The sequence below is a fragment of the Stegodyphus dumicola genome, chromosome 1 (genome assembly GCF_044657685.1).
Source record: "Stegodyphus dumicola isolate Sdum_Otavi_A_Nest chromosome 1, ASM4465768v1".
NCBI lineage: Eukaryota > Metazoa > Arthropoda > Arachnida > Araneae > Eresidae > Stegodyphus > Stegodyphus dumicola.
This window is the reverse complement of record NC_140768.1, coordinates 193,293,519-193,306,648: the sequence shown is the minus strand read 5'-3', so window position 1 is coordinate 193,306,648 and position 13,130 is coordinate 193,293,519. Positions and strand designations below refer to the sequence as shown.

Sequence of the window (13,130 nt, the reverse complement as noted above, 5' to 3'; positions counted from 1 at the left end):
TCTCGTTAAGAACAATCTCCTGTACAAAAACGTTAACGGCATTGACTTACTCGTGGTGCCTGAGAATGTGCAGGCAAATGTCATTAAAACAGCTCACGAACGAGACCACTTCGCCGTAATCCGCACTCAAGAACTTTTAAAGAACGAATATTTTATCCCAAATCTGAAAGAAAAAATTGAGCGATGTATCCATAACTGCATCCCATGCATCCTCACTAATCAAAAGCGTGGCAAACAAGATGGACTACTGCACCCCATTGAGAAAGACGATGCACCCTTGCACACATACCATATCGACCACCTAGGTCCCCTTGCCACCACATCAAAGAAATACAAACATATTTTGGCAGTTATAGACTCGTTTACTAAATTCGTGTGGCTTTATCCGACAAAATCTACAGACGCAGATGAAGTTATCAGTCGGCTGGAATTTCAAAGATCAGTCTTCGTAAATCCTTCACGGATTATCTCTGATCGAGGCCCTGCATTTGCAAACTATTGTGACACACAGAGAATAAAGAACGTTCTTATAACAGCTGGCCTCCCACGATCGAATGGTCAAGTTGAGCGTTTGAACTCCATTATTATTGCTGTCCTTTCTAAACTCTCCATAACCAACCCTGAGCAATGGTACCGCCATGTTCCCGCCGTGCAACAAATTATTAATTCAACTTTTCAACGTAGCATCAATTCCACTCCCTTTGAACTTCTCTTTGGGACTAAAATGAAATCGCAAAACAACATAAACATCGCTGCTCTAATCGACGAGGAGATCAAATCTGCATTCATTCAGCAACGTGACGATCTCCGTAAGGACGCAAAACAGCAAATCTCTAAAGTGCAAGACGAAAATCGCCGTACTTATAATTTGTGACGAAAACAGGCACAAAAATTTCAACTTCTTGACCTCGTGGCTATCAAACGAACTCAGTTTGGCCCTGGTCTAAAACTCAAACAGAAATTTCTCGGACCTTATAAAGTCACCAGGCTCAAACAAAATGACACATACGATGTGGAAAAGTGTGCATTTTTCGACGGACCATCCAAAACATCTACTTGTGTTGAATACATGAAACCCTGGTCCAACAATATTGAACGTATCACTTGATTTTTATTAAACTGTCAGCATTATAGGTCCTCCTGTGTTTGGACAGATGACACCTGAGAACTTTCTAATAATTTTTTTCCTCATATCAACTTTTTAATTCATTTTGTCATACTAATGTTCTTTTTATTTTTAGTTAACTGCTGTGGTGTGTTTAAACTATTTTTTTGCTCCATTTGTGTAAGTATCCTCAGCTTTGTATCTACAGATTACTTTTTTCATACCTATGTTACTATATTATAATAATTTTTTTTTTAATTTGATGATATACTATGTTGCTTCAGGCGAGGTCGCCTGTCCGGTCATGATGGCCGAATGTGGGAAACGTTATGTCATGATATTCCCTAATCCCCTACTGTATGATGTGTGCATTGCGTCAGCATGTATTTCCCGCCTTCGGGAGAAGACGAGGTTTAGCTGGCGAGCAGAGCACACGTCGCTCGATCACTCGTATACCATTTTCGTTAATTGTAATCCTAATGTAATTTATATTTGTAAATAGTAATAAATGTGTGTTATCAACTATGGTCGTTGCCTTTCCCCACAGTAGTACTGTCTCAAAAAAGGTAAACAAGGATAGCGCATGCATATGTGACTCACTGAACTTGAGTCATATTCCAAAAAAATATTTTACACTAAACAAAACTTTCACATCCAAACAAGACATATATCAAGTTGGTATTTAAAAATAATAGAGAAACTATTGTATGGAAGTCATATCATTAAAATGACAGACACTTATTTATCAATTTAGTTAACAGTGTAAACTATTAAAATATTATTAAGAAAAACACAGAATTACATTTTGGCATTCATATATGATACAGTATTTAATTTAAATACTTATCTTAAAACATTTATTTCAGTTATTTCAGAAACACATTATGCTTGTAACAGAAGAATACAGTATTTTGATATTCACCACAAATTTGTTGTTCTTTAACATTCATTTGTACTAAATACTTTTTTATGAACTGAAAATAATAAAACTCAAATATTTCTTATTTTAGCCATCACGACAAGCTTAATAAAATGTTCAGCAGATGCCTGAGCAATACATATCAATGCATATTTTAGTAACAAAAATTTTAAGATCACAATAATCACACTCACATGTGCATACAATGAAACAGTTTGAGGGGAGGAAAAATAAATTAATGAAAGTATATCAGACAGAAAAAAATCAACACACAAAACAGAACAAAATTCTTTAATGATTAAAATTTCTTTTAGCAAACTGAATCTATAACTTTTATTACCAATGAACTTTAAATCAGTAAAGAATTTTAAATAAATACAAACCTTCTATAGCACGCTGCTCCTCAGCAGTTAGTTGTATAAGTGCTGTTTCTTTTCCATGACCATAATGATGCGGACAGTATTTGACAATAACTTCATTTGCATTTTCTCTACAAGAAATATAAGCAGTACATATGATACCCAGCTTGCAAGTACCTTGAGTTTTCAACATTCTTTGTCGAGGACCACGAAGTTTAGGTAAATATTTCCCAGAGCGATGACAAGCGTAAAATAGCATAGCTCCTTGTGAACTTTTCCTAGCTCCATGTCTAAGCGTATAGGAACACAAGGTCTTTCGTTCAGTCTCGCATTTCCATTTCTTAAATGCTGCCAAAAAAAAAAAAAGTACTCATCATTATATCCCAGCAAGTAAAATTAAAGGCACATTAAGCAATCTGTTTAATACACATTGCATGCATTACATAGTATTTACAGTACAAAGTCCATAATCCGGACTCGTCGGGATTTCGGCGATCCCGGATTAGGGGTTTTCCGGATTATAGATCATCAATTTAAATCTGGTAAGATGGCATGCAGAAATTATACAATTAAAAATATGATTCTGCAATTTATGAAATAAACACCAATTATGATCTAAAGGGTATCAAAATTTATAAAAAAAAAGATTAATAGTTATTTGTTTACTTTATTAAACATTTCTTTCAATGTAAGTTGTTTAAGTTGCTTTGTTTTTTTGTGCTAATACTTTCTCTTTAATTCTCTCTTCTATAAACAGTATCTCTTCTCTTTACGCGCATGTGTAGCGGACGCGCACGTTGTATTATGTGCATGTATAAATGCATTATGCATTTCCGCATGCACATAAAGTTTGTAGCTTTGAGGTCCGGATTATAGATCATTCTGGATAATGGACATCCGGATTAAAGACTTTGTACTGTAATACATATTACATGTTCTGCAATATGCAGAATATATTTAATACATAGCATTAAAATACCTTTTTAAAATTATAATGATAAGAATGTTAATAATATTATTAAGAAAGAAATTATTATTTTAAAGTGCCCCCTTTGCTTTATAAACAAACAGAAAAGAAAAATTAGAAAAATAATAGTTAACTTACATCCTTCTTTATAAAAAATAAACTAGCTCATTGAGAATAATGGTTACAACATGGGTTTAAATAAAACCAAAGTGAAAATTTTACGATCATATTGTGACATTATATTACATCCATAATTAGTAAACAATTGATGCATGTTTAGCAACATGCTTTATGATGTTTTACAAGTCTCTCAATTAATTTTTTAGGGGAAAACGTGGAACTACTCTGATATGCGCCCTCAAGGCGCCAAATATTTTTGGCGAGAAACTCCACACTGCCATATTGCTATCTAAATTTTTGTCTACATTTTGAACTTTAAGCCTAAAATGTCTCCAAAAACACGGTTTAAACACACAATTTAAGCTAAAAATCCTAAACAAAAAAAAAAAATTTAGGTAGCAAAACCGTGAAGTTTCCAACCAAAATTATTTGACAAGAGTCCATGTACACAGCGATATGTTTTAACTTAAAAAAACATTTACGAATGGCACCATCTAGGCAACGAACGAATTTACGAACTACACACACCTCGCTTTAATAAATTAACATAACAACAATAAATTTCAAAGAATACCATGTACACAGCGTTCTGTTTCAACTTTAAAAAACATCTACGAATTGCACAGCTTAGACGGTATGCACTAATCAACAAAATAACTAAAATAAATTTCAAACAATTCAAAAAAAACAACAATAACGACAGAAATTCATACTAATAAAACAATGAACATAACATTCTACAAAATAAGAACAAGAATAAAATAGAATGCACTTATGCATTAATGCTTTTTCGAACAACAGAAATACCAATTTCATACCGCCTTTAACATACCGCCACGTAATCACTATCGTATTTATATGACAGACAGACACACTATCCAGAAAATTCATACTATGGTTCACAAATAAATAAAATAACAAATAATCACAAATCCCTACTTCTATCAAGCACAGCCACTAAAAATAATCTCCCATACCTTCTTTCCACACCTAAAAATACCCACTGTCCCTCAACAGGATGGCCACGACGATATTTCCTTATGCCGAACTTCAATTCAACAACTTTCACCATTAAATCTTTCCCCCCTAGCTTCTCAGACACAAAGCATCACGAGAACCAACGAACTCCAGCGAAAGATTTTTCAACGTCAACAGAGTTGCCATACAACACGCAATCTCGCCAAAAACCAGCGCAGAACACATATCGCCACATTTGGTGAAAATTAGGGCGTATATCAGAGTTGTACCAAAAAAGTTCCTAAAACTCTATTATATTCAAGTTAATTGAGAGCTTACTTGATTTTTCAAAGCTTCCATGATATTTGCCAAATTGTGTAAAAAACAGTGTGAAATCGTAATAGTATTTTTTCAATTTAAACTTTGTAAAAAATGTGGTGATAATTTTTAATTTACCGAGGAGTGAAGATGCTGTATTGTTTTTCCAGAAAAAGGACGTATTACCGCACAACTAAACATGCGTAAATACCACAAAATTAAATTATATGTAAATGAAAGTATGTGGAGAAAAACAGAGGAATTAATGTTGATTAAGTAGTGCTATAAACAACCCAACATCTGTCAAAATACCACAATTGACTAGAACAATTTTATGAGAGAAGTTTTTATTGACTCTATTCTTAAATATGCCCTAAGATCACCAAATGCGGCGATATGTGTTCTGCGCTGGTTTTTGGTGTCATTGCATGCTATACGATGGTTTTGGGGAGGATGTTGTTTGTATGGGAACCCTTTTGACGTTGAAACTTAACTCTTTTGCTACAGTAGTGTAATTGCTTGTTGGTTCGTGTCGTGCACATTTTGATTGGATTGGATTATTTAATTATGGCAAAGCACACGAGGGCTATCTGCCTAAAGGAAAGGATGCCTTCCTGGAAGACTTTCTAAGGAAAACTGGCTTGTATACACGCTACACATGAAGAAAACCACGGAAACGCCCACGCAGCCAGCCCGTTCGTGGATTTCGAACCTCGGACCGAACTACCAGCGTTCAGCGTCTTTACCGCTCGGCTGCTGGTGGGCCCCGTGTGCATTTTGAAATGGCCTATGTGGCAATGAGAGACATAATGGTAACATTTCAGTTGCATATTTTAGATGGTGTGCAAAGTATAGTATTAAAAGGTATGATGTTGGAGTTGTTAACGAGTCTTTTGTTCACGGGTGTATTTATGCGGATCGAAGTGTATTTTTTGAATTTCTGTGGGAGTCAGGACTTATAAAACGGAGTTTGGCATGTCTGAAATGCAGAGCTGATATAAGAACTTGGACAAAGAATGTTGGGGGTTTGCAGTCAAACGGTTGCTGGTAAAGTATGTGGCTGTCAGCGGAGTTTAAAATTTGGATCGTGGTTTTCCTGTAGTAAGTTAACTTTGGAGGAAGTTTTTATCATTACTTTTGAAATTTTGAATCGCAGAAAAACATAGGATATAGAAAAATCGTGGCACTTTTGTTCACAGACGTTGTGTGATTGCCGAAATTTTATTTACGAATGTATTATGGTAAGTGCACTTTATTTTATTGTTTTTATTTTGTAGAATGTTACGTTAATTTTTTTTTTTACTATGCATTTCTGTTGTTATTGTTGTTTTTTGAATTGTTTGTAATTTATTTTAGTTTATTTTATTGATTTGTGCACATGTTTAGATTATGCAATTTGTAGATTTTTTTTTTAAAAGTTTAAACAGAATGCTGTGTGCATGATATTCTTTGAAATTTATTGCTGCTATGTGAATTTATTTAATGTGAGGTGTGCGTAGTTCGTAGATTTCTTCGATGCCTAGATTGTGCAATTTGTAGATTTTTTAAAGTTAAAACATATCGCTGTGTACAAGGATCCTTCTCAAATATTTTTGGTTAGAAACTTTACATTTTTGCTATCTAATATTTTTGTTTTTGTTTCGGACTTTTAGCTTAAATAGTGTGTTCAAAACGTGGTTTTTGAATGTGCGAAAACCGCGTTTTTGGAGACATTTTAGGCTTAAAGTTCGAAATGTAGATAAAAAATTTGAGAGTAATATGGCACCGTGGAGTTTCTTGCCAAAAATATTTGACGAGAAATTTATCGACAAGCAAGGTTGTATATAAGAGTAGTTGCGGTTGTTTAATAGATTTATTTTGACAAATTAAAGAATGGGTAGACAGCCCTAGAAAAAGCAGTTGAAAATGACAAGAGTTTGTTTGTGGGTTGAAAAAGCAATGCTGGTAGTGTACTTCTACAACAGGAGATATTCGATGGCAGTCGTTTTGCCACTTTGAAGCAGTCGTTTTTGCAGCTTCAAATTTCGCCAGACTTAAGGCTCCAGTTGCTCTGAGTTCCAGCGCACTCTGGCATCATCGGTAACAAAATTGCAGAAATTATACAATTAAAAATATGAAACCATAATTTATGAAATAAAGAGCAATTATGATCTAAAGGGTATCAAAATTTACATAAAAAGCTTAATATTTATTTGTTTACTTTATTAAACATTTCTTTAACGCACGCATGCGTAAAGCATACATTACGCATAGTCGAAATAAGAAAATTGCAACCAGAAAACTATTTGATTTGTATTTGTGATATTTATAATGATGAGGAATTTGATTTAAATCATATCAAAGATGGAGTACATCGAGATCAAATACTACATTTAGTAAGGAATTATAAGCCGAATAAAATAAAAACATCTTCCCTGAAGATAAGGATAGTCTTACAGATCAACTTCCAGTTCACTGCGCGCCGCGACGTCCCCCCCCCTGCGCAGAGCAGCGTGAAATAGATAAACAGATTTCGGAATGGTTAGAGAAACAAAGGAGCCTTTATCCATTTTTTGCATCAATTCCACTTTTTGTTTGATGGACATCGAAACATCGCCTCTGTAGATCCAGCATTGGAAATTCTATTTGACATAATTGAAAGTTCCAACTTACTTTTATAAAATTGCTCTAACAGTCTGCAAAAAATAATAAGCCGGATCCAATTCGAAGATTAAGGAACAACGCAATCTGCAACATTAACTGAAATAGATAATTAGATAATTTAGCTTAGCTTATACCCTCCATTATACATTAAACGCGTATGCGTAAACGTATTATGCGCACGCATATGCGCATACATCAACGCATTTGTAGCTTTGAGGTCCGGATTATAGATCATTCCATATTATGGGTGTCTGGATTAACGACTCTTGACTGTATAAACCATTCAGTCCTACGTCAATCAAATTATAGAAGTTCAGAGATTATGAGGGGATCAACCACAGCTATTCTGGATTTGATAGCCAACGAGGGCACAATCTTTGTTAAAGAAATCTAAGACGATAATATCAGCTGGGTGGCATCATCAAAGTGCATAAAAACAAATTTTATTTTTAAAATTTTTAATTTCTATCAAATTTTAAAAGCTTTTGATTTCAGACTTGCGTAACTATATATATTCAAGGACTCATATCTGTAGATGCATATCAAAAGTACCAAAAATAGATGAAAAAACAAAAATTAACTGTTGGCAGCTACCTGGGAAAAAAAAAATCTTTGAGGGACATTGGTATAAAATATATATTGGCCCTCAAAATTCAGAACTCTAGATTGCTTTTAAGTCTCAATTCTGTTCTTAAGGTCCATAAGTTACAATTCATGCAAAATTTCACCACAATTTAAATTGTTTTATATACTGCCCCTCAAAGGGTTAACTACCAAACTAATATCCTCAGCTGCTGAAGTGCAAAGGTGTTCAGTTCCTTCAGCTGCCAAAGTGTTTTGCACTTTGGCAGCTGAGGATAATGGTTTGATAGTTAAATCATCATAAGTATTCCTGGAAATTTTGCAAATATAATGCTCATTTTGACTTCTAAAATAATCGTTGTTCGTCAGTTTATTTTAATCTAAAAGTGTTTAAATATCGATAGTCTGGTTATCTTTAAAAAAAAAAAAAAAAAAGTCGCCAAGATCACCAACGTGAACCCAATAAGAAATTTTAAAATCTTATTTTGTTTTCAGATTTAACAACATTATCATATAATAAATACCCAGCTATACTTTTCTGAATACATGAACGTAAAGACACTTCTTAATTGTTAAATGAAAATCATTATCACTAAATCTCACAGTAATGACACTGTCTACAATTGTAAAATTAAAAGTCAACCTATACTAAAAACTTTTCATAAGTACAATTGGGAATACTTTTCACAACTACTGAAAAAAAATTAAAATCATAGTTAAATACCGTTCATGTTGGGAAAACGCAACTCTTCTTCTTGCATATTCATTTTATGCTCCATCTGCAAATGTTCTCGTAATCTACTTATATTGGTAAAGTGACAGTTGCATTCAATACATCTGATATATGTCCCATGTTCAGCTCGTACATTATGTACTCTTCGCACATGCCTTTTTTTATTGACAGATTTCGTAAATCTCTTTGAACAATACTCGCATGTTAACTTATCAGACTCTGCATCGGATGTACTTTCATCGGGAGGGATACTGTGTTCAGAAACAGTCACAACACATTCTTTTTCTCCAGAAATAGAAGTTACCATGGTATCGCTGACTGAAGAATTCCCTTCATTTAAATCTATAAGGTTTTCATCTGTTTCAATATTTTCAGTTAAAATATAACTCGATGCAACCTCTTCCTCGTTACTTGGGAAAGGAGTATTTACAACGAATACGGTACTTTGTTCCATCGTTTATTCAATGTTCTATAGAACGTTATTATTATGCGGCAAGAACATTATGAAAATAAAAGTTTAGAACTTAAATAACTCGCAGCCATTACATATAACTTAAAACAGACACATACTTAACAGTTTTTTATTTTGCACCTTTTGGGTCTTCCTGTCCCTAGGGCGAAAACGTAATCATAAGTGCAAAGAAGGAATCGGGAAATTTTCTCTGAGTGTAAAAAAATAATTTCTTAGGACTTGATATGAGATATAACGGGAAATAAAAAGGGTGAAGTACGAAACAGGTCTTGTAAAAATTATGGGATGAGATACAAAAAGATCATGACAGAGTTGCGCGTCGCGGCTAGTGAGCTAAGAAACTCAGCATATCTAACCTCATTGATTTAGAACGGCAGATGTGATGCTGAAAGCTAGACGTATAAGATGTGCGTTGAGTCATCCACAAGGGGAAAGCGACGCAGACGGAAATCCGAACGGGAGCAGCAGACGAGACGAAAAACAACCTTCTTCGAATCTACGAAGTTCGTAGCCGTAACCGTAACCGTAACTCGACCCTAAAAAACCGAATGGAGACAATGGGATGGTACTATCCTCTAAATCTCGAAATTGCCCTTTTTCTATATACCTTTCCTTCGCACCTATGCTTGATTTTTCGCCCATCGGTGCAGAAAGACTTAGCGGGTGCAAAACAAGACATCTGTCTGCTTTGTCTGTCTGTCTGTCTGTCTGACAATGGGATGGCATGATACAAGGAGGTTAGCTAACTAGCTATTCTAACCTCCTTGGCATGATAACATCGGGGTGGCGCTGTGATCACGTACGATGGAGGCAGGATCTTAGAAGAGCTCCTAAATTTTCAAAGGTTTCTTTCAGAAAACGTTCATTTATTTTAGAAAAATTTTCGCGAATATCCTCTACATTGCCTCGTTCTCAAAACCGAAAGTTTTCGTGTACATAAAGGTTTTATCTTCCTTGCAATCTTTTACAACACCAAAGACGGAACATTCAAATAAGTAGAACTTCTTTTCTCTAAGCTAAATCAAATATTTGTCACTAAAGTACCTTTAAATTCATTTATTTATTATGATCATTATTATTATGCTCATTTTATTATGTTCTGGCATTAAATACTTAGTAATTGCCTTAAATCATGTGGTTCCTTTTTTGTTTTTGTTTTTTGGTTACCATCTCGTAGGGACGCTCTCCTTATCAGTAGCCCTTATCAGTAGTGTAGTCTGTTAGCACTCCCCATTGGGGCCCCTTGAGGAATTTCTCGAGAGGCAAAAAGCACGATATTGGGCCTCAATGAATGTATAGATTTGTAGTTTTTGCTCCTTTAATCTATATTTCCTATCTATTTAAATTAAAAGCATATATTAATACAGTGTGACTCAAATTGATAAAATAGTACACATATAATAAATTATGACCATTAACTTAATAAATAAATAAAATGCCTATTTAAAAAAAATAATTAATATTAAAATAAAAAAACTCTGTAATTTATTTACTTATTTATTTTTGCTGATGTGTTCTCGCCTTGTTTTAGATTTATGATTTTATCTGATGGTGTTTTCTGAGTATATGAATATGTTGGAAACCGCAATAGATTATATTACTTAAGTTAATTTTACATGATATTATATGTATCTTGATCTTATGTGTCTTCTGTTACTGTGTCTCAAGGTAGAGGCTAACATATTGTTTTCCATGTTAAAAAAAAATAAAAGTCTAATTTAAAAATTTTTAAATTTTAGTTTCCCTGTTATAGTAAAAGTTAGCTTCTAAACTAGACTTATACTGTTATGTGACTGGACACCCAATATTTATTTTTTATTATTAATTTTCCCCCATCCTTACATCTATTCAGCTTTACAAAACACACTCATTACACACACCTGGAAGACTCTATTTAATGTAAATGATAACAACTTCATTTGACTACACTCATAGACACAATCATGGTTTTCTTTTTTTTTCTTTTTTTTTTTTAACAAAATTTTCTGCCTTCCTTTCCTTTTCTTTCTATAGGCCCTTTTTTTTAATTATAAATATAACTTTTTTTCCCTCTTCATTACTTTTGGGCCATTTATTTTTTACTTTATTTTGTCCCATCTTTTCTTCCTGACCTTTCGAACTCTTATAAAATATACGAAGTTCCTTTTTACTCTCCTCTGAAATACGAAATTGCCCCCCTTTCTATATACATTTCCTTCGCACCTATGCTTGATTTTTCGCCCATCGGTGCAAAAAGACTTAGCGGGTGCAACAAAAGACATCTGTCTACTTTGTCTGTCTGTCTGTCAATGGGATGGCCGTCCCAGGTTTTTTTATGTTTTGCCAGCTTGTAATCCCGCTCGGACTTGCGCTGCTATCACGAAAGCTGGATGCAGTGTCTAAACATAGCTCCGAAATTTTTTAAATAAAAGTTTTAGTAAATGTTTTCAACTCTCTAAATAAGTTTAATGCACCTTTCCTATGCAATGTCTCATTCATCAAATTGAAAAAGGAAATTTCGCTTCTTCGAAACTTCAGGTGTTTTGTTAGCTGTTCACTATCAACACGAGAAATCAAAAGAAGCCCTGACACGGAATATTCAGATAAGTAACATTCTGTTCTCTATACAATATCTGTTTCTCTATCACTAGAGAGCCATTAAATTTCTTTATTTATTATTTTTCATAAAATTCTAACATTATACAACAGTTGGTAATAGTAGAGCTACTGATTCGAACAATTTGGTGCAGCACAACCACCCATTTTTCTGAAAATTAGGTCGGAATCGATCCACAAATATGTCAAGAAATCAGTGCTAATCCAATAGTGAATACCAACAAGTTAGCTTCAAAATGGATGATGATTCAGCTCCCCTTTATAGTAGCCTTAGGTAATAGTAGCAAGTCATGTGGTTCTTTTCTTCGTAACTATTCCGTAGAGACGCCACATTCCTTATCAGTAGTTCGTTCTTATCAGCAACTCACACCAGGACTTAAAAGAGAAGGGCTAGCTCATAGAGCTTTTTCCCCTGAAACAGGCAGCGGGGAGTGATGACGTAGCCATAATGACACTGAACGCGGAGATGCAATTGACAATATAGAAATTAGTGTTTTAAATTTGAAGAATCAGCGTTTAAAATGAGCTGTGTGTGAAAGACAGTTATCATTTAGAAGAGACAATGTTACTGTAGTATGCGTTTTACACTGAACATTAAAAAATTTAATTTAACAAATTTTAAAATAACAAATAAAATACGCTACTCTTAACATAAAGTTCCATTTTTTTAATTTGCAGGGATTGTTTTTAAATGCCTGTTTATTTCTAATCATTTCTTTGTCTGAGATTTAATTAAAAGAACTCTACTACTGCTTCTAAGATAACTATAATAACAGCTTTGTAAAATTAATCAAAAAGCAACCTTAAATTGGCTTAGTTTTCAAAATTTCTGCTAATCTGAGTTTCAGCCTAATTGTAAATTTTACATTGGTATATTTCCCGATTCAATATAATAACATATATATTTTTTAATAATTTTGTAACTTAGGCTTACATCAATATTACATTTAAATAAATGCATGTAAGATTGTTATTTTAATTTAGACAAAACAACTTTACTCACAGTACCTAAAAAAAATTATTTAATTTTTCAAAAGTGGGGGTTAAGGAGGCAAGTCTTCTTATGTCAATTACTTTAATTTTATATTATTATATTTTATCTAGAATGCTAAGCTAGCACATCATCGAATCAATAATAACACAGGATACAATAAAAATAACTTTAACAATAACTTAACAAAATTAGTTCTCATTTGAAATATGCTTTACGCTATTAACTTCTAAAATGTCATCTATAAATACTTCAAAGCAAAATATATTATATATGCTTTCTTGTACAGTCACAATGCAACTACCTCTGCAAAATAAACGAATTGCTTCTCTGTTAACTTCAGGATAATGTTTCTCCAGTTTATTAATT

At 33.5% G+C, this 13,130-nt stretch overlaps 1 protein-coding gene across 1 annotated transcript in view; it reads right to left on the bottom strand.

The window, feature by feature from the left end:
* Positions 1-9,324, bottom strand: part of LOC118201928 (uncharacterized) — a 28,040-nt gene extending 18,716 nt beyond the window's left edge. The window contains exons 1-2 of the mRNA XM_085824360.1: positions 8,695-9,324; positions 2,408-2,731 (exon numbers count right to left, since the gene is read on the bottom strand). Of these exons, the coding sequence (XP_085680486.1) occupies positions 2,408-2,731; positions 8,695-9,157 (787 nt within the window). The 5' untranslated portion in view covers positions 9,158-9,324. The remainder of the gene's footprint in view (positions 1-2,407; positions 2,732-8,694) is intronic.
* Positions 9,325-13,130: the final 3,806 nt, after the last annotated feature.